This window comes from Giraffa tippelskirchi, chromosome 10 (genome assembly GCF_054371585.1).
Source record: "Giraffa tippelskirchi isolate mGirTip1 chromosome 10, T2T-mGirTip1v1.2.pri, whole genome shotgun sequence".
NCBI classification, from domain to species: Eukaryota; Metazoa; Chordata; class Mammalia; order Artiodactyla; family Giraffidae; genus Giraffa; species Giraffa tippelskirchi.
The window spans coordinates 655,536-677,692 of record NC_137284.1 but is presented as its reverse complement, the minus strand read 5'-3'; the positions used below and the strand labels follow the sequence as shown (position 1 = coordinate 677,692).

Sequence of the window (22,157 nt, the reverse complement as noted above, 5' to 3'; positions counted from 1 at the left end):
AGGTACTTCAAGAACTCATATACTCAATAGGTTAAATATTTAAAATGGTGAACCCCAAATTGTTGCAAATCTTCCAGAAACATGAACGACCCAATGTGTTCAGATTTCACTTAAATCTGTTAAGTGTTAACATTTGGCTGAGATTCTCTTAAACCTGACACTTGACGGTTGGTATGTGACACGCCTTAGCACACTTGCCAGCCCCCATCCCCTGGGAAGACCGTCGGGGTTAGCTGGCAGGAATAGGAGGAAGAGAAAGAAGGAAATCTGAGTAGGAAGACAAGAGAACAAAGTTCAGTTCAGGGAGAAGCCTCTTGAACAGCAGAAATGGGGAAACAGCCGTGCAGCGGCTGTCAGGGCTGCCCAGCAGGGATGGGCTGTGCGGTTTTCTGCAGGAAACTGTGCTGGGAACAGCTCTGGATGCGGGGGTCCGCCAGCTTGTATCAGGTGTCAAATGCTTCAAGACCAAAACTGCTTGCGACTGTGTGTTCAGTCTATTTCAGAGGCGCACCGACTCGCCTCGCTGGGAGCTGAGATTAGGGGTGCGGTGGGGGCTGTTACGGTTAGCCTCTGGAGGGTTCCAGGTTTGTGGGAAGTGTGAGAAGTGCCGCCCTTCCCAGAGGCAAGGACAGAGAGAGCGCTGACTCCAGGATTCCTGGGATTTACGACGTCCAGGGGCCATCCAGAGGGTCTGGAGCATGTGTCCCTACTCCAGACAGCGCTGTGGGCACCACGGGCCCCCGGATGACGACCAAAACCAAAGGCTAAGTACGAAGCGTTCACCCAGAGAGACGTGGGGGCTGACAGGGGAGGGCCAGGCTGGAAGGCGGCCACCAGGCGGTGGGAGGAAAGTCTGGGGAGGCGACTCCCGCACCCAGGAGAGAACGCTGAAGTGCGGGAGGTCCTCCTGGCCGCCGGCCTGGCCAGGCAGAGGCCCTGAGGCCCACGGCGCTCCCTAGCGGTCACCCACGTGGTCGCCGCGCAGACGGCGCCCCGGGAGCCCGGTCCTCCGCCGGACGTGCGCTCGCCGGAGCCCAGACCTCTTAGCCACCTCTCGAGCGCGAGAGTTAGGTTCCCAAGGGGAACCCGGGACCCGCGGAAGGCGGCGGTCGGCGCGCGCCACAGCCCCCGGGGTCTCCCGGCGCTCGCGTCTCCACCCGGCCGGCCCGGCGCGGGCCCTTCCTCCCCTCCCACTTCGCCGTCCCGCCCGGCCCCTCGGCCTTCCAGTGTCCGAGAGTTAGCCCCACCCAGTCCGCCAGGCTCCGCCCCGCCCTGACCCCGCCCCTCCCAGCCCAGGCCCCTCCCAGCCCAGGCCCCTCCCCTTGGCCCTCCCCTCTCATCCCCGCCCCCAGTCCCGCCCTGGCCTGTCACCAGGCCCCCTCTTCGGCCCGGCCCCGCCTCCAGCGTGGCGTGCGCGGCGGCGGCCCGGAAGCTGGCGTGGCGCGCTGGCGGCGGCGCTCGGGCGTTCAGAGGCGGGACTTCCGGTGGCGTTCGCGCGGGTCTTCCGGCCGGCTCCAGGGGCCGGCGCGTCTCCGGGACATGCAGGTGAGCGTCGCGGTGGCGGCCCGGGGTGGCGTCCGCGCCCCGCGCCCGTGGCCTCGGTTCTCCTCCGCGGAGCGATCCTGCGGGCAGCGCGAGGAAGAACGGGCGTGCCGGCGCGCGTGGACGAGAGGCGGTGCCAGCGGGTGTGTGTGAGGGAGGGAGTGGGTGTGACGGACGCGGGGCGGCGGCGCGGGCCGGGACCCGGCGCGCGAGGGGCCGCGCTCCTTGGCTGTCTCTCGGCCTCCGCCGCAGCCCTGGGGCGCGGCGGCCTTTTCGCGCTGGAGGGCGCCGCCGAGGTCCGAGGCCAAAGGCCGGGGCGACGGGCTGGTGGGCGGGCGGCGGGCCCGGGCCCCGGCGAGCTAGTGTCGCCCGCTCCCCCTGCGCTTCCTCTGTCTTCGCCGAGGGAACACGGCGGTACCTGCGGCCCGCCGTGTGGACGGCACCCCAGAGTCGCAAGCGTTCCTCCGGCAGGGCTGGGCTTCTGCTCTTACACGGCATCCACTTCCACCCTCGGCCCTCCCCGCAGGAACAGAGTTGGCCCCAAAATTTGTGCCCACCGGCGAAAATCTGATGGACACTACCTGAGCTGTGGGGACGAAACCGTTCCGTTCACGGGACAGTTGGCTCTGGGTCCCGTCGGGTGTGGGTGATGGTCACTCAGTGCGCAGCGCTCAGCCTCTCTCAAACTGCACATCGCTGAGCAGAGACAGGTTGGCTGGATTAAAACTAGTTTCTAAAGAAGGAAACGGAGAATGTGAGAGCACATCCCAGAGCAGGGTTAGCACCGATCAGCTGTTTTCTGCCTGTGCACTCAAGAGACTTGCCCACTTGGGATGCACGTGTGTGCGCTAAGCTCTGTGGAGAGTGGGATGGAAGAGTTGGCCCTCAGACGCACTGACAGAGCCCGCAGGGACACTTTCCCTCGCTGGGCTTGAACACCCCTCACATCACAGCCAACATGTCCTCACTACCCAGTCAGGCAGTCCATCTGGAAAGTTCCACGCCCATCAGAGAGCAGCCCCGCACGTGTGAGCAGCTGGCGTCTGAGTGCTTCCCGCAGTGCTGTGGAGCCGCACTCCAGAGCTGGCCCAGCGGGCATAGGGTTCCAGGGGTCTGTGGCTCTGCCAGCCCACTTGCGCCTGGCCTGCACCGGGCGCAGAAGCCTGCAGGGCCCGTTTTCCTTCCTCCAGATCAGCCCTTCCGCCACCCTTCTTTTTTCCTTCCCGTGGTGTGAAAGCACAGGTCATAGGGCAGGCAAATAGGCAGAGGGGTCTCAATGCAGGCAGGACAGTAGGCAGACCAGCCGGCCATGGACAGAGGCTGGGAAGGGCCACGGAATGTGCCTCCAGGTGACGGCTCAGTGGTTCCTAGGAGATCAAGTCCTGCTTGATTTCTCCTCCTGCTCCATCCTTGGGGTCCCTGACCTACACCCTGGGGCCAGGGAGGAGCCCACAGTCGTGAGAGGCCTGAGGGGGCCAGGGCTGAAGATGGGATACCCTGCAGGGTTGGCCCCTTACAACTCAGCAGCCACAGTCTCAGCCCCGCCAAGGGGGCACCAGGTGGTTCTGGGCGGCACACCCCACCCCCAGGCTGAGGCTGAGGAGGAGCCCAGGCCCCCCAGCCATGGTGGCAAGAGGCCAGAGATGGGCCTGGGTGGCAGAGGCTGCCAACCTGGATGGATCTGACTGCCGGGAGGGGAGGGGAGGGGGCACAGGGTGGCAAATCAGACCTGAGTCTCCATATCCTTCCCCACCTCCCTCAAGAGCACTTGATCAGCTGTGGGTGCCGCTCTGCCTTGGGGCAGGGGGATGGGGGAGGCTCCTGGACTGCCTGACCCAGGCCCTGTCCTGCAGGCCACGGGGAGTGACAGCCCAGACCTGCACATGCGGTCTGTGCAGGACTGTGGGCCGAGGGGGAGGGTCGAGGGGAATGAGCTCCAGGCCGGGAGGTCGTGGTGGTGGAGGGCCCGGGCGCCCACATGGGCCTGGCTCTGCCGGCTCCCGACAGGGCACACCCTGCCTGGCCAGGGCTCTGGTGTCCCCAGGGGTGTCCGCCCAATGGGTAAGGGCCTGGGTTGCCTGTGGGATCTCCTCTGGACCAGCTGGACCTTGGTCAGGCTGAGAGGGGACGTGCTGCCAGGACTGCGACACCGTTGACGGACAGCTCCCACACCGACTGTCAAAGCCTCAAGCAGTGCATGCGGGCTGGCCCTGTGTGTTGCCCAGCTGTCCCCAGAGAGAGACGTGGAGGCGGGGTCGGGGTGGTGGTGCCAGTGGAATAAGAGTCCAGTGGGGAAGCCCAGGGAAAGACAGAGCGACTGGACGCCAGGCAGCCTGCACGTATACTTTCCAGCATCCCTTTCCACCCTCCACGCTGTGGGCGCACTCGTCTGAGAGATTCAATAAAGACAGGATCGTGCTTTGCGTGTGCACGTTGTGACATTTGTACTGGGGGGTTGTGAGCACCGCGGTGCCCTCAGGATGCCAGGGTCTGGGAGCGTGGGGCTTGAACAGCTGCAGTGAGCGTCTTTGAGCGTTTCCCATGTAGACAATAAGTCCCCCAAAGTGGAATTTGAAAAAAGGAAACAGATGGGAAAGCACAGGATTTGTGACCAGGTTGTCCCCTGAACCTGAATGCCCAGGAACAGCTCTGAGGGTGAAGCTGCCCTGGTCCTTGAGGTGGTGTCATTCTGATAGTCCTCGCGGCGGGGCGGGGGGGTGGGGGTGGGGGTGGTGATGCTGTCACCTCAGCGTCCGTTCCTTTGGTTGCTGGTGAAGCCAAGAGCCAAGATGCTGTTTCTGGGGCCTGAGGGGGTCTCTGCGTTATGGGGGGTCTCTGTGTGTTACACTTCTTCACGTCTCTTCTGCATTTTACAGTGTGATTTTTTTTTTTTAATTGCAGTGTCTTTTTTTTTTTCTTGATTCGTGTGAGTTCTTTGTACGTCAGGTATAGATCTGGGCTAGAAGTTCATCGTCAAGTATTTTACTGTTTTGTGTCTTATTTCTTTAAACCGGTTTTTTGTTTTCTAAATGAAAGGGTCACACTTGTATGTAGTAAAAAGTAGACGTTTTCCTAGTAACTTCTACTGATGCTGATGTAGGTGGAAAAGCATCCACCTGTCCAGCTCCCGCCCCAAGTATACCTACACAGGCATGTTTTCTTCTAGTCCTCTCCATGGCTCTGTGGTTTTACACTCAAGCCAGTGGCTGGTAGCCACAATTTCTCTGCGCTTGTCGGGGATGGAGGGCCAAGCTTTGCTCAGTCGGCCGGCTGTGGCTGGGCAGCCCTGAGGCTGCAGCAGGGAAGGCCCTTTCTGGGCATCTGGGGGAGCCAGGGCCCAGCAATGCTGGCAGCTGGACTCCGGCCATCGGGGCTGGCTCGGTGCCCAGCTTAGTGCTGGGAGGCCCCAGGCTCCCTCAGGACCAGAGCTCCAGGAGGCAGGGGGAACACCCACCTGCTGGGGTCTCCACGGGCTCTGTCTCTCTGCAGCCCCCTGGACCGCGAGGTTAGGCCCTGCTGCGACCCGCCCAGCATGCGGGCGCTCCTCGGCATGCTGTGGCTCGCTCTGGCCTGCAGCTCTGTGCACGCCACCCTGTCGAAGTCAGATGCCAAAAAGGCTGCCTCAAAGACGCTGCAGGAGAAGGTAGGTGGTCTGGGGACTCACCAGAGGGCTGACCATCGCACCTCCTTGCCCACTGGGGCTGTGTGCCGGGGCCTGGGAGCCAGGAGCTTCGCCTCCAGGCGGCCAGCACCATGTCCTTCTGGGCTCTGGCCGGCTGGCCTCGGAGGAAGCAGCTTCTGGTGCTGGGGCCCGAGGGCAGGCCTGCCCCCACCGGGCTCGCGTCTCTGCCCGGGTCCCCCCTCACCCTGCCTGCTGCCTCCCTTGACCCCTGTGCTCCTCCCTGCTTCGTGGGGCGAGTCAGTCACGCTCTGCCCGGTGTGGCTGTGTCTGTGCCGGTTTCTGGGAGGGCCCAGGGAGGCAGGGTGAGTCTTCAGGGACTGTCCACCCCACCTGACGGCCTTGCCCTGTGGGCTCCTGGTCAGCAGCGCTGGTCCTGGAGCAGGGTCCCTGCTGACCGAGAGGATGCTGCTGCCCCAGGCTTCAGCCTGGGGACGTGCCCTGACCGCGTCCTCCCCGCCTTCCCGTCTCAGACTCAGGTTTCGGGCAAGCCCGCCCAGGAGCGGGGTCTGGTGGTGACGGACCTCAGGGCCGAGGACGTCGTCCTCGAGCACCGCAGCTACTGCTCGGCGAAGGCCCACAGGAAGCACTTCGCCGGGGACGTCCTGGGCTACGTCACACCGGTAGGCCGGGCCCAGGGGTGAGTGGCAGACCCTGAGGGAAGGGTGGCTGCTCGGGCCTACATCCTCACCTCCCCTGGCTGCTCTCACCCGAGGCAGCGGGGGAAGTGATGCCTCCCAGCAAAGTGACCAGGGTCGCGGCAGAGTCCTGCTGCGCACATGGCGGGCGGCCCTGCAGAGCCTGGTCTGGAGGTGGTCCCCTGCCCTCTGGACCCTGCTGCCAGCAGGCTCACTCGTTCTCCTCTCTCTGCCAGTGGAACAGACACGGCTACGATGTCACCAAGACCTTCGGGGGCAAGTTCACCCACGTCGCCCCCGTGTGGCTGCAGCTGAGGAGGCATGGCCGCGAGATGTTCGAGGTCACGGGCCTTGACGACGTGGACCAAGGTTCTGACACCGTTGCTTGTCTGTGCCCATCCTGAGGGTCTGGGAGGGTGTGAGTGAGGGAATGAGTGTGTGTGTGTGTGTGTAAGGATGAGCAAGTCTGCATTCAGCTGCATCCCTGTTTCCCTTGGCGGTTTGTACACGGTGCCCCAGGAGAGGTATCTATGGAGGAGGCGGCCAGGAGGGGGCGAGGGTCTGGCTGTCCTGACAGCCATGTTTTGCACTGAGTTTACTCAGGTGTTTCCCCCTTTGCTTTCAGAGAGAGGATGTGTTAGCCAGAGGTGGGGTTCCGCAATGCTGGGGGGGCAGTGGGTCAGATGACAGTTGGGCAGCATTAGCTCCTGCTCTCTGGTGCCCGCAGCTCTGAGAGGTGGGCTGGGTCCCTCGGAGTGGTGGCCCTGGTGCAGCCACATGCCCCCAGCCCTGGCTGCTCTGCGGGAGAGGGGGGATCGGGTTGGGGGGCCCAGGACCCCAGGTTCCGCTGCCACCTCCCGTCTGTGCTCCTACTCTGGGCCCCCAGGCCCTCCTCCTGGGGGAGGTTAGGTCAGGTGGGCAGGGGAAGGGGCTGTACCCCCACGCTGACTGTCTTCTCCACATCCCACAGGGTGGGTGCGGGCAGTCAGGAAACAAGCCAAGGGCCTGCGCATAGGTGAGTCCAGTGGGCTCGGGGGGTCAGGGCTGTGGGCCCTTAGTCCCCACCCCAGCAGGTGGAGGTCCTAGAGCGCACTGGGTAGGGGAAGGGGCCCAGAGTCTTCACACCTGCCTGGTCGCCGAGGCCGCCCCAGCCCAGCATTCGTGGCCTCAGTCCAGCCAGACCCCAGTGGCCCTGCCGCCCACCTTGCTCAGCCCACCAAGGCCAGCCCCTTTCCCCTGTGGTCTTGCCCTCCCATCTCTTTGTTCACCCTTAAGGGTTCATGGAGCTCTCCTGGGGGCTGTGCCCAAGGGTGACGCTCACCCTGCCCTGCTTATCCTAGAGCTCATGGCTGGTGAGGGAGGGACGCATTGCCAAGTACGGTGGGGTCTGGGGAGGGGGCCTGGGGGCGCTGAGTAGTAGGAGCTGGGGGGCCGGGGCTGGGAGAGGACCTGCAGTTCGTTTCACGGGGAGCTGTTGGGGAATGGTCCAGCGAGAGCCAGGCAACGAGGAGCCGGACGAGCCAGGGTCTGGCCACTCGGGGACCTGGTGGGTGAAGGGAGGAAAGGGTCAGCGTCTGCGTCCCCAGCGCCTCCCATGCCCCTCCCTCAGCAGGCCATGTGGCACCGGGGTGACCACCCCGGCTGCTGGTTGTGGTCATTCTGCTCTGGAGGCCACGGGCCGGGCTGGCAAGGAGGCTCACGGTCTGCGTCTGCCCCCAGTGCCTCGCCTCCGGTTCGAGGACTGGACGTACGAGGACTTTCAGAGCGTCCTGGACAGTGAGGACGAGATCGAGGAGCTCAGCAGGACCGTCGTCCAGGTGGCCAAGGTGATGCCCGGGACTCCCTCCTGACCACGTGCATCTCGGGTGCAGGGGCTGCCCTCCCGGGGGGAAACGCATCACCCAGGCTGGTGCTGGGCTGCAGGGCAGGGAGAGCCCTTTAGGGCCCCAGGGGCGGGGTTTGGGGGAGGCACACGAGTGGCCGGGACCGAGAGCCGCAGCTTCTGTGCCCTGGGCCCGCAGTCAGGTGGGGAAAGCCAGGGCTGGCCCTACCTGCAGCCCCTCCTCCTGGAGCCCTGCCCACCTGCTCCTGTCCTTTCAGAGCCAGCACTTTGACGGCCTGGTGGTGGAGGTCTGGAACCAGCTGCTGGTCCAGAAGCACGTGTGAGTGGGCATGGGCAGCATGCGGGGCATGGGGCGTGCTCCGTGTCCTTCCGAGCCGCCGGTGTCGGGAAGAGGCTGAGGTTGGACGTGGAGGGACCTCGTTTGGGAGGAGGGCCTTCTTCCCACAGTCTGTGCTGGGGCTGGGGGTGGCACCCCGAGAAGGTCAGAGAGTGGCTCCAAGGAGCCTGGGAGCGGCTGTGGTCAGGTGGCTGGCTGAGCACCGATGGGGCTGGCCCGACAGAGCCTTCAGGGGCCTTGGCGAGGAGGCGGCTGAGCGGGACCGGGGCGCCTGTGGCAGACGGGCACGGGCTCCTCTGGGAGAAAAGCTTGCCGTCCAGCCTCTGCCCTGCCTCAGCCGATGGGGGGGCCGCCTAGCCCTGAGGAGGTCCCCCCTCCCCTGAGGCTCATGGCCAGACTCCCCTCAGTCAGGGTGACCCGGGAGGGCGGGTCCCCTCCAGCAGCCGCTGCCCCAGTCCCGTCAGGCCCAGGGGTCAGGCCCACAGGAGGAGGAGTGTGGGGCCCCCTGGTGTGGCCCTGGCTGTCCCGCACCCCCCAAGCCCTGCTGCTCCATGCCTGCAGCCCAGGGGGCCACAGGCAGGGCTCTCCCCCCGTCCCTCCCGCAGCTGCGGGCTGCTCTCCGCCTGCTGCTCGGAGGCAGGGCCTTCAGGCCTCTTAGTGCAGCAGGAAGGTCTTCTCGAGGGGCCGTGCGGGGAGCCAGGACTCCCACCTGAGGCCCCAGGAAGCTGCGCCTGGAGCCCGGCCTGCGGGGCTCTGCCTGGGAGTGGGGCAGCCTGGGTGCAGGCCTCCGCCGTGGTTCCTGCTTCTCTGTGCGCAGAGCACACTCCCTGTGGGTGCTTCTGGAAAGCTCCCCCGTGTGCACTTGTGCCCTGGGGGCGCCCTGAGGCTGGAGTTGAGAAGAACGGGTGGAGGACGGTGAGCGAGTCCATCTGAGGGCGTGGGGGTCCCTGTGTCGGGAGCTGACACGGCACCGCATTCTGGTGGCCCCTCTGGGGGCTTTAGGTTGAGAGATGATCCCTCCACCCCCGGGCTCTGCCTTGGTCCCTGCTGAGCAGTGCCCTGCCGGGGACACCCGAGGAGGGCGGGGGGAGATGGCCTCGTCCCGGCGGCCCAGGAGGGTGTGCACAGCAGGCACGAGGTGGGACGAGCCGGGGCTCCTGGCGGGGCAGGGGCAGGGTGGGGGCTGGCCAGCCTGGCAGATGGCTTTGGACCCGGCTCCCTGGGGGTGTGACGGAGGCGATGCACCTTGTCCCCATGCCGCCCTGGGTGGCAGGGCCCCAGGCCACTCCCGGGACAGCCTCCTGCAGAGGAGCAAGTCGGGGCTGCCCAGCTGTGGCAAGAAGCCTATCTCCTGCATTTGCACCGGCATGCTGGTGGGCGGGCGGCCCCAGGAAGCCCTGGGGACTTCATCCCAGCAGAGCCCCGCAGGGCAGGCGCTGCCCCTGGGCCACAAGAGCACCTCCCCTTGTCAGAGACTCAGCCCCCTGGGTGGTCCCCAAAGCTGGGAAGGTACTGATGGTGATGGGTGCTGAGGGCACAAGTGGTGTGCCAGCTCCTGGCCTCAGGGTGTGGCTGACCTGGGTTCTGCAGCCCGTGTGCTCCCCAGGGGCTTCCCTGACCTCGCAGCCACAGCTGGAGTGCTGTCTCCTTGGCCCTGGGGTCCTCCTGCTGAGGGTGGGCCCCAGGAGACTGAGAGGCCGCCCCGTCCCCACCTCTGCAGGGTGGGCCACAGGTGTGGCCCGCGCCGCCTTGCGCTGTGCAGACCGGCTCGAGCTGAGCAAGGTTGGGGCTGCATGACCCTCCACCTGCCCACGCTGGGCAGGGGCACTCGCCACTGCTTCTCGAGACCCAGGTGGCTCCTGAGGGGCTGTGGGGAAAGACCCGGGTGGGTCACTGGGCCCACAGCCTCCCAGGCGGTGTGGGGTCAGGCCAGAGTGGACCTAGCACGGGGCCGGCCCAAGACCTGCCTTCCTGGCCATGTGGCCCCGGGGCTGGCGCGTCCGGACGGGCGCTCCCTGGGCGTGCTCCCCACCGGATCTGAGATGCTGCCACACCCCGCACCCCTTGTGACCGGAGGAGCCGTGAGGCTGTCTCCCTTTCTGTCCCCCACCTGGCAGCCTACTGCCCACAGAGATGCGTCTCCCTTGGGTCCAGGCACGCCTGGTTGAGCGGTTGCCGCTGACCCTCCTTACCGCCCTCCTGGGGCTGAGGAAGGCGGAGCTGTGTGTCAGCGACTGCTTGGGGTGGGGGCTGACTGCACAAGGGGGCAGGCAGTCGAGGCTGCCTCCCTGGGCTGGAGGTCAGGGCCTGGGCACGAGGCCTCGTCAGTGGGGCTGCCCCCGCACCCTGGGCATGGGGCACCCCTGCCCAGAGCACCCCAGGGTCATGGGCTCCTTCCTCACCCCTGCCCGGCTGCGTGTCCAGGAGGGTCCAGAGGTGACGGGGCGCTGCACGGACCCCCTCTCTGCTCCGCACCCTGTGCTCTGGGGGTCGGGGGCCTGGAGCATGAGTTACAGCGGGGGCTGTGTAGGCAGGTTGGGTGGAGGGTGGCCCTGGGTGTCGCCCAGCGCCCACTGCTCTGACCTGTGCTCCGCTCCTCTGCAGGGGCCTCGTTCACCTGCTCACCCACATGGCCGAGGCGCTGCACCAGGCCCGGCTGCTGGCCTTCCTGGTCATCCCGCCCGCCGTCGCCCCAGGGTAAGTGCTGTGCCTGCTCGATCAGGGGGCCCTTCCTGGCCACACTGGCCACTGCCCGTGTGGGCAGGGACCCCGTCAGCACGTGGGATGCCTCGGTGGCCTCAGCATGTCCTCGCAGGTCCTCAGGTCAGGGGTCCGCAGTGCATGGCCCTGGCTGCTTCAGGCTGGGCCTCCTGCCGCTCAGCCCGGTCGCTTCCCTGCCGCCCCAGCCCTGTTGCAGGGGGCTGGGCCTGGTGCCAGCTGTCAGCGCTGGGCCTAACCACCATCCAGCCCGCACTGGGCTCAGAGGAGGCCCAGGTGGGGACTAGGGCTGAGGGCTGAGCCAAGGGGTGATGGGGGCCCAGAGGGGCCACAGTCATCAGCTCACCACAGAGCTCGGGCCAGTGAGTGGGACAGGGTAGGTGGCCTCTGGGACCACGCTGTCTGGCCTCGCACAAAAGAGGCCGCGGCTGCCCCAGCAGCCCTGGGCTGGCTGCCCTCCTGCGCCTGACGCCCCCACCCCGCGGCGTCTCCACACGTCCCCAGAAACCCGGGCTGTGGCCTGCGGCCCGCGGGAGGGGCCTCGGCCCTGGACGGCACCTCTCACACTTCTGAGCGCGTGCTTGTGCGTGGGAGACACGTGTGAGGGGCCAGCAGGCCTCGCGGGATGGGGGCCCTGGTCTGGAAGGGCCAGGGCCGTGGACGCTCGCATGGTCCGTGGGCTCAGCTGCAGCTGCAGCGCCTGTTTCTGGGGTCTCTGGTCTCTGTGTGGGTTGGGGCAGGTCGGGACGGGTGGAGCCCCAGTTGACCTTTGTGGCCCCATCCGGGCCATTGGTGGAGACAAGCTCCTCAGGCTCAGGGAGGGACCGGGTTGCAGGCAGGGCCAGCCTCCTTGCCGGCCCCTCTGTGCTGACAGGTGTGCAGGGTGGACCCCCATGTGGAGGGTGTTGGGGAGGGGGTGAGCAGGCCTGACGCCCCTGGAGGGGCTAACCCCCCAGGCCTGGCCTCCAAGGGCGGTGGGCTTGGGGTCCTCTCTGGCCTGAGCTCCTGGCCCCCAGGCAGGCAGTGGATGGAGCAAGCCCGGGCCCCTCCCTCGGCAGTGACCAGGGAGGACGCACCCTGGAGGGCGGGGGCCCTGGGCACGCCCGCCCCGCTGGCCCAGGCCGTGTCTTAGAGGCACAGCCCGGCCGCACCCGCGCGCTGGCGAGCAAGCCTCCCTTGCTCCAGGGGCCCCGGTGGCCGGGGTTTGTCTCGTTGGCTTCGTCCTCCTCCGCCCGCACTTACGGACGGCAGCCCAGCAGAGGGACGAGTGAGCTGTAAACAATTTTTCTGGTGTTTCTGCAGTGTCAGTCGCTTCACAAAGGCCGCACTGCTGCCCATGGGAACAGCAGCCCAGGAGGGTGTGTGCGTGGCACGCCTTTTGCTGCCGTGGCCTATGTCTCCTCCTCTCCCGTATTTGGCAGCTGTTGGCACAGGTGGCCATCCTGACCGTGAGCCCTGCTCCCGAGGTCCAGCGCCAGTCAACGGGTTTAATTAGAGCTCTGGGCCACCCTTGTTCTAGAAGGGCCCTGAGTCAGTCCTCGCCTCAGCCCCTCTGGCTGTTTCTTCTGAAAATCGAGCTCCCAGACCCCCGGAAGGAGCTGACCTCAGGCGTGGTGGACTGACTTCCTTCCCAGGACCTTCCCCACAGTGAGCTCGCGTCCTCACGGGCAGGTGTGCCCCTTGGTGGGCGCTGTACCCAGCTGTCCTCCGGCCACCCCTGGGGTTGAGGGTCACCACAGGAAGGAGTGGTTGGGGGTCCTTCCCTGGGAGGAACACCCCTGCCCAGGCTGACCCGTTGACGTTTCCTGAGCTCCAGGGGTGGCCTGGGGCCAGACTGGAGGCTCAGCAGGGCTGTGGGCAGGGGTCACCCATGGACACAGAGCGGGTGCAGACGGTGGAGGTCCATGCCGGAGGGGAGGGGCCCTTGCTGACGGGTGGGGAAGCCTGGATGTGCAGGCACGGCTCTGCTCTGACCGCCTGGGCGGCTGTGGGCAGCAGGCCCACCCTCTCGCCCATCTGGGCCACGGTGGGGAAGGCTGTGTGGGCGGTGTCCATGGGCTGGGGGACGTCAGGCCTGTGGTCAGAGGCAGGGCCAGGGACGGTGCTCAGTCTGTGCTGGTCCTAAGGACCCTCAGCCTGGAGAGGACTAGTCCAGGGTGGGGCTTGGGTGTCCAGTCCAGTAGGCAGTGTTTCACCCTGGGGGGTTGTGGCTTCGTGGTGTATGGTGGCCATAGGGGACGGGATGGAGGGGGGAGCCTGGCTTGAAATACTGGGGGGCTGGTGTGGGGTTCACGGTGCCTGGGGTGCCGCTGCCCAGCATCTCCCAGCTGTGCGGGCTGGTCTGGAGTGTGGCCCCATGGCCTGTGGCCGCCACCGCCCGGTGGATGTGTCTGATTCCCAGCTCTGTCCCCGTGCTCCCGGCCAGGCCAGGGCCCGTCAGGGGGGGTCTCACCTGTGCCCCCAGGGCTCTGCTGGCCCCAGTCCCCAGGAGCCTGGTGTCTCTGTGAGGCCTAGGTCAGGCCTCCAGGCTTCTCCCTCCGAAGGCAGAGGCTGGGGGGGGTCCTTTGCTCATTGGGCTTGGGGCAGGCTGGTGATGGGGTGTCTTAGGGTTGCCTGGACCCCGTGGAACTAGTGAGTGAGGCTGAGGTCTGCATGGTGGGCCACCCCTGCCTAGGAATTGGAGGCATTGTCCGAGAAGAGGGATTATTTTCTCTGCTCACCCTGGGGGGGAACGCAGAGCCCACTGCACCCCACCCAGGGACAAAGCAGAGTCGTAGGGGCTGCTGCAGGCAGAGCAGGGGGCTGGCAGACAGCTGTGTCCCACAGACGGGGCCCTGGAACCCCCACCTGCCCAGGCCTGAGGCCTCCAGAGGGAGGGTGCCATGCCTGAGGCTGAGCGGAAGCGGGCTGGCCTGGGCTGCCCGTGCCCTCTTGAGAGAGGCCTCTGGGGCCTGGACAGGGGGAGGGGGGTCTCCGATGGAGCCCTGACCCAGCTGCAGGCCACCCCGTGCACCCAAGCGCTGCCCCAGGAAAGGGACTGAGGTGTCTTCCTGGGGCAGGGGCAGAAGGGGCCTGAGCTGGGAGCCCCCGGCAGCCTGCCCTGTCCTCCGCTGAGCCCAGGTCAGCTGGGGAGAGGCTGTGACCACGAGGTGGGCATGGTAACCATGCCGTGTCTTTGCAGGACCAACAAGCTGGGCATGTTCACCAACACGGAGTTTGAGCAGCTGGCGCCCGTGCTGGACGGCTTCAGCCTCATGACCTACGACTACTCCACGGCCCAGCCGTGAGTGGGGTGCCCTGGGCCCGCGCTCTGGCTCGGCACATGGGCCCAGCCCCCGGCGGGCCTGCACACTGGACGCCCGGGCGAGGTCCCACCTCCTGCCAGCCTGCTCAGGCTGTGCTGTGACCCTTGGTCAGCTCTCAGCGCCATAAACACAAAGGGCCCAGTCGGCCTTGCATTGGGCGACCTTCTTGTTTTGGGGTGACTTAGGGCAGTGCCATCCCAGGGTGTCCATCCACGCTTCCCGGCCCTGGCTGCCCCATGCCGGGTGCTGGGCCCACCTCCACGCCCAGGAGAAGGTGCTCCTGTGTCGGGGTCACGCTGCTGCCCCGGCCCTCCCGGGCCCCCCGGGAGCACCCTGCTGCCTGAGGGTCCCGGGCGAAGCAGATGCCCAGCACGCATCCAGCGGGGCCGTGTGTCTGCTGCCCTGCTTCCTGCGGTGTGCATGGACTCCTGCCCCGACCCAGGCGCCTGAGGCCTCGGCCCGGTGCTGAAACCCGCTCCTGCCTGACTCTGCAGGGCCGGCCCCAATGCGCCGCTGCCCTGGGTGCGAGCCTGCGTCCAGGTGCTGGACCCCAAGTCCAAGTGGCGGAGCAAGATCCTGCTGGGGCTTAACTTCTATGGCATGGACTACTCGGCCTCCAAGGACGCCCGTGAGCCCATCATCGGGGCCAGGTGAGCCGGCGGCACCCTCGTTCCGGGAGGTGAGGGGCTGCGGTGGGGAGGAGCCCTGGCAGGGTCTGCCCACAGGCCGCCGTCTGCGGGGTGCTGCCCCAGCACCTGCGCTTGCCCTGTGTTGGCAAGAGTGTTCCCGACACCGCACAGGTGGCCTGCCACCCCTGGCGTGCTCTGCTGTGGCCTGAAGGAGCCCTTTGTGTTCTGGCCATGTGGCCGTGCCCCTGCTCGGTGTGGGCTGGCTGTGCTGGACTCTGAAGCTGTTGCCCCACCGTCCGCCCCGCGAGGTGCTCACCACCACACGTGGTTTCCCCACACCGCCCACCGCCCAGCCCCACTGCACTGTGACGGCCACGCGCCTTCACGGAGATTTGTTTACGTTCTTTGCACCTGGTTTTCGTTGAGCTTTTTAAACCTTGGGGCTTATCCTTTCTATCGTATTTGGGAAGATCGTAGCTAGTTTCTCATCTCTCCCTTTCTCTCCTCACTTTCCGGGCCCACGAGCACGCGTATGTCAGGCCGGCCTGTTTCCCCCCCGCCCAGGAACCCTCACTTTACCTCAGGGGGCTCTGTCTGCCTCATTTTCCCGTGCTCACTTTTCCTTGCTGTCTCCAGGCCTGCGCACCGTCTCCTGGGTGTGTCCTCCTCAGGGCCTCTCCCTCCCGCGGGCCCCGGTGGCTCTCGTCTGGTGGTTTGTCTGGGACGCCAGGTGCGTCTGTGGGGGCTGCCGGGCGGGCCAGCACTGTCCCCTCCCGTGTCGCCAAGCAGCTCTCCGGGGGCCTCTGCTCGGGCCACACGCCGCGTTTCACCTGGCTGCGCGCACTCCACTCTCTGTCCTCGCGCTGGCTGCCGACCGCTGCTCCCGGGGACCTGGTCCCGTGAGCAGGGACAGTCCCGCGGCCAGTGATCCGAGTGTGTGTGCCCGCTGCTGCCCCCCGTGGGCAGGGTCGCCCACAGTCCTGCTCGCCATGGCACCTGAGTGCCGGCCGCCTGCCAGCGGGCCTCGCCCCATCCGTGCTGTGCTTCTGCCCCGCGGAGGGACAGGCCGCTGGGTTGGCCCTTGGCTGGCCTCGGGGGTTCCGGGAGGCTGTTCCCCAGCGGGGTGGGGCACCCATTTCCTGGGCCCCTCCTGGGCGAGTCCCCGGGGTTGGCTGTGCTGAGGCCTGGGGAAGCGCCGCTGGGGGGAAGCTGGACAGGAAGGCTCTGCCCTGGGCTTGCTGAGGCCGCCCAGCCGAGGGGTCCCCCTCGCTGCCCGGAGGCAGAACAGGGAGGGAGGCTTGTGGGGGTGGGGCAGAGGGTCCCCGGGCCCGGGCCGTGTCAGGGACCACCCAGCTCAGACCCCAGAGGACGCCGCCCACCCCCCTTGGGTCCTGCCCGGGGTGCTTACACTGCGGAGAGGCTGAAGGAGGCCCAGGTGGGATTGACTGCTGTTCTAACGGGTCGTGTGGGTCTCTGAGGGGCCGTGGGCGGGAGGGCTGCTGGGGAACCTCGCTGAGCCCCCTCCTCCCAGGCCCAGCCATCCTGCAGGGCGTCTCGCGGCTCAGCAGGGTGGACGGTGCAGGGAGACCAGGCCCAGGGCTCCGCTCTGCACCCCTTGGCAGCTGGAGGCCCAGCAGAGCCCATCCTGGAGCCCCTCCCTCTGCCCAGTGACCCCCGCCCACTGCTTCCTCCTCCCCAGGGCCCTGGCTGGCCGTCTGCTGCCTGAGCCCTGGGGGAGCCTCAGGCAGGGGCTGGGCCAGGGTTGCCCTGATCCCCTCTGCCCACAGCCGATTCCTTGCAGACCATCGGCTCTGGGGACATAGGCGGAGTCTCTGCAGGGCTGGGAGCAGCCCCCCTCAGGGCCGCGTCTGGGGAGCCAGATGGGAGGGCTCAGCAAGGCCCCCAGATGGAGGCCTGTCTGTGGGGGAGTGGCAGGCTGCCTCTGCAGGGGGTGAGCGTGTTCACAGGCCCAGGGCCCCGGAGTCACAGCCCACCAGGACGCGCCCCTCGCTGGACCCCTCCGGGAGCCCTGAGCAGGCGACCAGCAGGTGTGAGGGCAGCGAGCCCGGGGCCACGGCGCCCTGCTGCCGCCCTGCTGACAGCAGCCGGGGCCGGCCTGTCCCAGGGCCATCTGCCCTCCCGGCCCAGCCTCTCTGGTGCTGAGACCTGGCCTTGTGTGGCAGGTGTCCCCAACCCCCTCCAGGGACAGCGGGGGATCAGTGGCCTCACCATCTGTGCATCACACAGAGCCAGGACCTCCAGGCAGGGCAGGAGGCTGGCTCTGCCAGCCAGGGGTGGGGGTGGTCTCGTGGCCCCTGCCTGCCTCGGCAGGAGGGGGCGGCAGGGAGGCGGTCTGCACTCTCTGGATGCTGACTGCTGCCTCTGCTCTCCACCACGGGTGACTTGGAGGCCCCATCGCCCCACGGCCTCGAGGAGTTGGGGTGGCTGTGAAACACCCCAGGAGAAGTCGGGGCCCCCACCTGCAGACTCATGACCCCCACAGGTCTGGGTGCTAATCCAGGGGTCTCCGTGGTTGCTGAGCCTCCACTTTGGGAGGCTATTGCACTGCCCTGGTGGTCAGGGTGCCCGGCCAGCCCCTTGGCCACCCCCAGGCCAAGTGGGCACCCGTCCCCCTGCTGCCCCCAGACTGGGCTCTGCTGCCCCTGCTCAGGGGCCTGCCAGGACCTCCGCGAGAGCCCCAGTAGAACACAGCCAGACGGGCCCAGGGCTGGGCCGTGCCCGGCAACACTCCCCCCACCACTCATGGGCCAGAGCGCCCGGGGTCAAGGTCACAGGGCTTGGGGAAGCTGCTTGTGCGGCCGTCCTGCCCTCGGGTCTCACGCTGCCTTGGGTGGGGCTGGCAGCTCCCGCAGCCCTGGGTCTTGTCCGTCCCCGTGCCGTGTTCTCTGCTGAGATCCTTTCCTTCTCCGCTGGCCCCTCTGGTCTCACGGTCTTCCCTGGGTTCCTGAGCATCCTGCCCTCACTTTGTGCCTGGGGTCTCCCTCATCGCCGTCCCTGCGGGCTCTCCCCTCGGAGACCCTCCAGGGGGCCCACAGGGGGCCTGCTGCCTGTAGGTGCTGTGAGGCCTTACGTGTAAACTGCCTGTAGGTCCTGGGAGCTGAGATGGAGGGTAGGGGTGCCTCCTCACAGCACCCATGGTGGTGCCCACCGGGCTCCCACGTGCCCAGCCAGGTCCTCACGCCAGCTTGGAGGCGGTGCCTTCCGGGGCGGGGTCCCGTTGGGGGTCGCAGCACCAGCCGTGTTTCCCCCGGGGGCCCTCAGTCCTGCAGGGGCCACGGCAGGGAGCGCAGGGCCCCAGTGGGAGGCGGGACGCCTCGCAAGGTGCTCGTGGGCCGGGGCTGCTCACCCCGCCCCGGGCTGGTCTCCCCCCACCGTCCTGACGGCCCCCTTCCGCCTGCTCTCTGCTCGCTCGCCCACAACGGGGGGCCTGCAGCTCGTCTCCAGGACCCCGAATCCTCCGCTGACCTGCCTGCTGTGTCTTCGTCTGCGATTCTCTTTGCCATTCCCTGAATCCTTCATTCCAAAGGCTGATGACTTATTTTAAGTGGGGAGGTGTCTTTCACACACTGTAAGGTCTGTTGTGGCAAAGCGCCTGACTCAGCAACGTTCAGAACTTTGTCAGGCTGTGCGACCACCTTCTCTGTTTCCACAACGTCCGTCACCCTGGAGCAGCCGGGTCCTGGCAGCAGCCCCCCCGCCCCCCGTGGCCGCTGACCTGGGATCTGTCTGGGACTTGCCTCCACTGGATATTTCGTAGAGACGGGTCACGTGGCCTGTGGCCGAGGCCTTCTGCTTTAGCTCGGGAACCGCTTGGGCCCTGTCTGTACCTTTTCCCTCATTCGCCCCTGCCCCCCACCCCACCCCACCCCAGCTCCTCCACCTGGGCAGCCCCTGTGGTCCTCCTCTCACTCCGGAGCGGTCTGCACAGCTGTCCCCACCCAGGGCGCTCGCTCCCTGCTGCTCCACATCCCACCGCGGTGAGCATGGGGTCCTGAGTGGCCCCAGCCCTGGCACTGCCAACCCTCAGCCTCCAGGGCTGAGGAACTGACCCCAACAGAGACCACCCTCAGGTGCCCCTACAGCCTCACCTGCTCCAGCAGGCAGCCCCCTGTAGGAGTGCGTGGCCAGGGCTCCCCAAACCTGAGGGCCTGGAGCCACCTGCCCAGCAGCATCTGCCCCTGACTCAGGACAGGACTCGGGGGCTGAGAAATGCCCACCCCACCCACCACGTCCCAGATCATCTTAGCCCCAAGGCAGATGGGTCAAAAGCAGCAAGTGATCCTTGTGATTCCAAGAGCATGGCTTTGGTTAAGGATGATACCATCATTTTGGACAATTCGAGCTGGTGTGGTGGGGGTTGTGGGTCCTGGCCCAGACCCCACGGGGAGCCTCACATCCTGCGCTGCCGCCTCGGATTCCCCACTGCTCTGTCCAGCCCTGACCCCCAGCACCCCACCGATGTCCGTGGTCCAGCCCGAAGGACACAGCCCCTCCCTGGGCCTTGGGGTGGGCCGGCCATGCCTCCCCCCTCAGCCTGTCTGGGCACCGGCTGCTAGCCAGGGAGATGCAGTGCGGGCTGCAGACCCCGCTGTCCTGGCCACGCGGCACCTTGGAAACCAGCCCGTCTTCCTTGTGTGTTGGGGGCAGGGTCTGAGACCGTTGGTTTCTGGCAGTGAGGCCAGGCCCACCGCGGGCCTGGGGCAGCTGCGTCCACAGCAGGGAGGCAGGGAGGACAGCCTGGCTCCCCAGAGGGCCCGGACACTGGTGTTTCCCTGGGAAGAGGGGCCAGGGAACACAGAGCCAAGGCTGCCCCCAGGGCTTGCTCGTCCATCCTCCAGCAGGTGGACCCCACGAGCACCGTCTGTGCCCACGCTGCTTGGACCGCGGGGCCCTCGGGTCAGGGCAGGGCCCCTGCCCCCACATCTCAGCCGCCTCTGTTGGGGGCCCCTGTCCTGTCCTCCCCACAGCTCCAGCCCAAGTGTTTGAGACACCCCCCAGCTCCATGGTCCTGCTCTCTGGCATTTCACTGGGCCCAGTCCATCCCATGTGGCCCTCCCACCCCACCTGGTGTCGCTGGCATTCCACAGACCATCGGGGGTGGACATGCTGCCCCGGTTAGCCTCCACCTGCTGTGATGGCAGAGGCCACCACCACCCATCTGGGTGGGCAGGGAGGGCCCCGCACCCACAGCCTGTCTCCCCCAGGTACATCCAGACGCTGAAGGACCACCGGCCCCAGCTGGTGTGGGACAGCCAGGCCGCAGAGCACTTCTTCGAGTACAAGAAGTGAGTGTCAGGGAGGGCCTGGCTGGGGTCCCGCGGGCGCCAGCCCAGCCTCTGCCCCTGAGGCCTGCCCGGCCCAAGGAGGGGCACGAACCTGTGCCCTGGGCTGGTGGGGAGGGGCCAGGAGTGGAGGCCGCGGCGGACGGAGGGTCTGCTCTCTTGCAGAAGCCGCGGCGGGAGGCACGTCGTCTTCTATCCAACGCTGAAGGTGCGTGCGGGGCTGAGGCTGCGGGTGGCAGCGGGCAGGCGGGCCTCGGGGCCGGTGTGGACCGGGCCGACACTCCCTCCGCCTTAGTCCTTGCAGGTGCGGCTGGAGCTGGCCCGGGAGCTGGGCGTGGGGCTGTCCATCTGGGAGCTCGGCCAGGGCCTGGACTACTTCTACGACCTGCTGTAGGCCTGGCCTGGAGGCAGCATACCCTTTTCCAAGAGATGGAGGAACTGATGTGCGAAATACAGACTCTTTTACATTTTCGGAGCTGTGTGTGCTGTGGCCTCTGCAGGGACCGAGCAGGCCGGGGACCCAAGCCCCTCAGGGCAGTAACCTGGGGTGGGGGGTCCTAGCAGGGCCCAAGGGGAGGCTAAGGATGCAGACCCTCCTGCCCAGCCTTGGCTGCCTGCCCTCTGCTGGCTGGTGAGGCAGGGCCCGCGGTCCCCACCACACAGGCAGCGGAGTCCTGCGTGGCCTGCAGTCCCTGAAGGTTCAGAGGCTCCAGGGCAACCCCAGTCGCCCCTCCTCTTGGACGCTCCAGCAAGCATCACCCCAGGGCCGTGCAAAGGGACCTGGCCTGCCCGCCCAGGAGCCTGGTGGCCACCACATGGTAAAAGTGTGGGGGCCCACTGCAGAAACCGGGGCTCAGAGGAGGGTCCCACTCCCAGAGCAGTGCGTGGGCTGTGGTCACTGACAGCTCACTGCAGGCCACTGCCCGGCGGGTATGGCTGTTCTACCAGGAGGGCACGTCAGGAAGAACCGCCATTGCTGGGAGTCGAAGGACAGCTGACCTGGCCCTGCTGTTCGGTGAGTCCACCGGCTCCAAGCAGAGGGGTCCCTCTGTGATGGCACTGCTGGCCAGACGCTGGCTGTGAGCGCGGGTGCAGCTTTGGGGGACCTGGTTGTGGGGGGAGTTCTGAGAGGACAGGTTCTGTCCTTGGGGTCATGGCCTGGCTGGGCCCTTGTGAGCTGTCCCGAGGAAGAGCCCTGCAGCCCAGGTGTGGGTCTCACAGAAGCATCTAGACTGGCTGAGGGGCAGCCCGCCTGGGCACCCCACTTGTGTCAGGTCAGTGGGTGCAGGGTGCAGGCGGGCTCTTGGGATGGGGGGGTCCGACGCCCCTCCCCCAGCCCTATCTCTCACGGCCCCCACCCTGCCGAGGCCCCTAGGGCGGGGCTGTAGGCACTGGCTGGTCCCCGCTGTGAGGGCCTGGGTGGAAGGGAGAGGGCTTGGCTGGGAGGAGTGCTGGGCTCTGGTGTGTCACGGGGAGACCTGCCATGGGATCAGCGTGATGAGCACCTGTGGCCGTGGAGCCAGGGGGTGATCCGATGCCGGGCACGAAGGCTCCTCCGCCTGGGTCGGAGGACGGGGAAACCAGCAAAGGGGGCGGGGAGCTGGGAAGGGGGGCCTGGGGCCGGACCCTTGGGGGCATCCACAGGGGAGAGGGGGGCCTGGGAACCCCACGGAGGCAGGGGACCTGCACACGGCTGCAGGCAGGCTGGCCCTGTAGAAGACAGGCCCCACGCGTCCCATGGAGTCAGAGGGGAAGCAGAGCCACAGACCTGCAAGTCCTCTGTGAGACACGGATGGCAGAGCCCACCAAGGGGCCTCATAGGCAGAGGTGGACAGAGGCGCAAACGGGGACGCGGGTACAGGGCAGAGGGCGCCGGCGGGGCTGGGGGACAGTTTGGCTGGACTGTTCTCCCACTCGCTTCCTGTGGCGCCTAGACGTTTCAGGTGTAGATCGGCTGTGACTTCTGACCGTCCCTGGTGTTCTGGGGGCTTCCACAGAGGACGGGGGTAGAGGGGACACGGGGATGGGGTAGGACGGGGGTGGGCGGCTGGGAGCCAGGAGGGGCCAGGCGCCCTGGTGGTCTGAGCTGCGCGGTCGTCAGTGGCCGGCCAGCTATGCTCAGGGCAGGTTTCCCGCACTGCAGGGACACAAGGGGTTGGCCAG

General features: G+C 66.9%; 1 protein-coding gene across 2 annotated transcripts; it reads left to right on the top strand.

Moving 5' to 3' along the window:
• Nucleotides 1-1,483: 1,483 nt before the first annotated feature.
• Nucleotides 1,484-20,469, top strand: CHID1 (chitinase domain containing 1). Of its 2 annotated transcripts, none has more exons than XM_081536253.1 (13): nucleotides 1,484-1,685; nucleotides 5,032-5,185; nucleotides 5,695-5,844; nucleotides 6,096-6,228; nucleotides 6,830-6,874; nucleotides 7,579-7,685; nucleotides 7,960-8,021; nucleotides 10,644-10,736; nucleotides 13,939-14,040; nucleotides 14,557-14,712; nucleotides 19,917-19,997; nucleotides 20,160-20,202; nucleotides 20,290-20,469. In XM_081536253.1, the coding sequence occupies exons 1-13, from the start codon at nucleotides 1,540-1,542 to the stop codon at nucleotides 20,386-20,388; spliced, it is 1,371 nt and encodes a 456-aa protein (XP_081392379.1). In that variant the 5' UTR covers nucleotides 1,484-1,539; the 3' UTR covers nucleotides 20,389-20,469. The 2 variants fall into 2 exon arrangements, with proteins under 2 accessions (XP_081392379.1, XP_081392380.1); XM_081536254.1 differs by having other exon boundaries at nucleotides 1,517-1,545.
• Nucleotides 20,470-22,157: the final 1,688 nt, after the last annotated feature.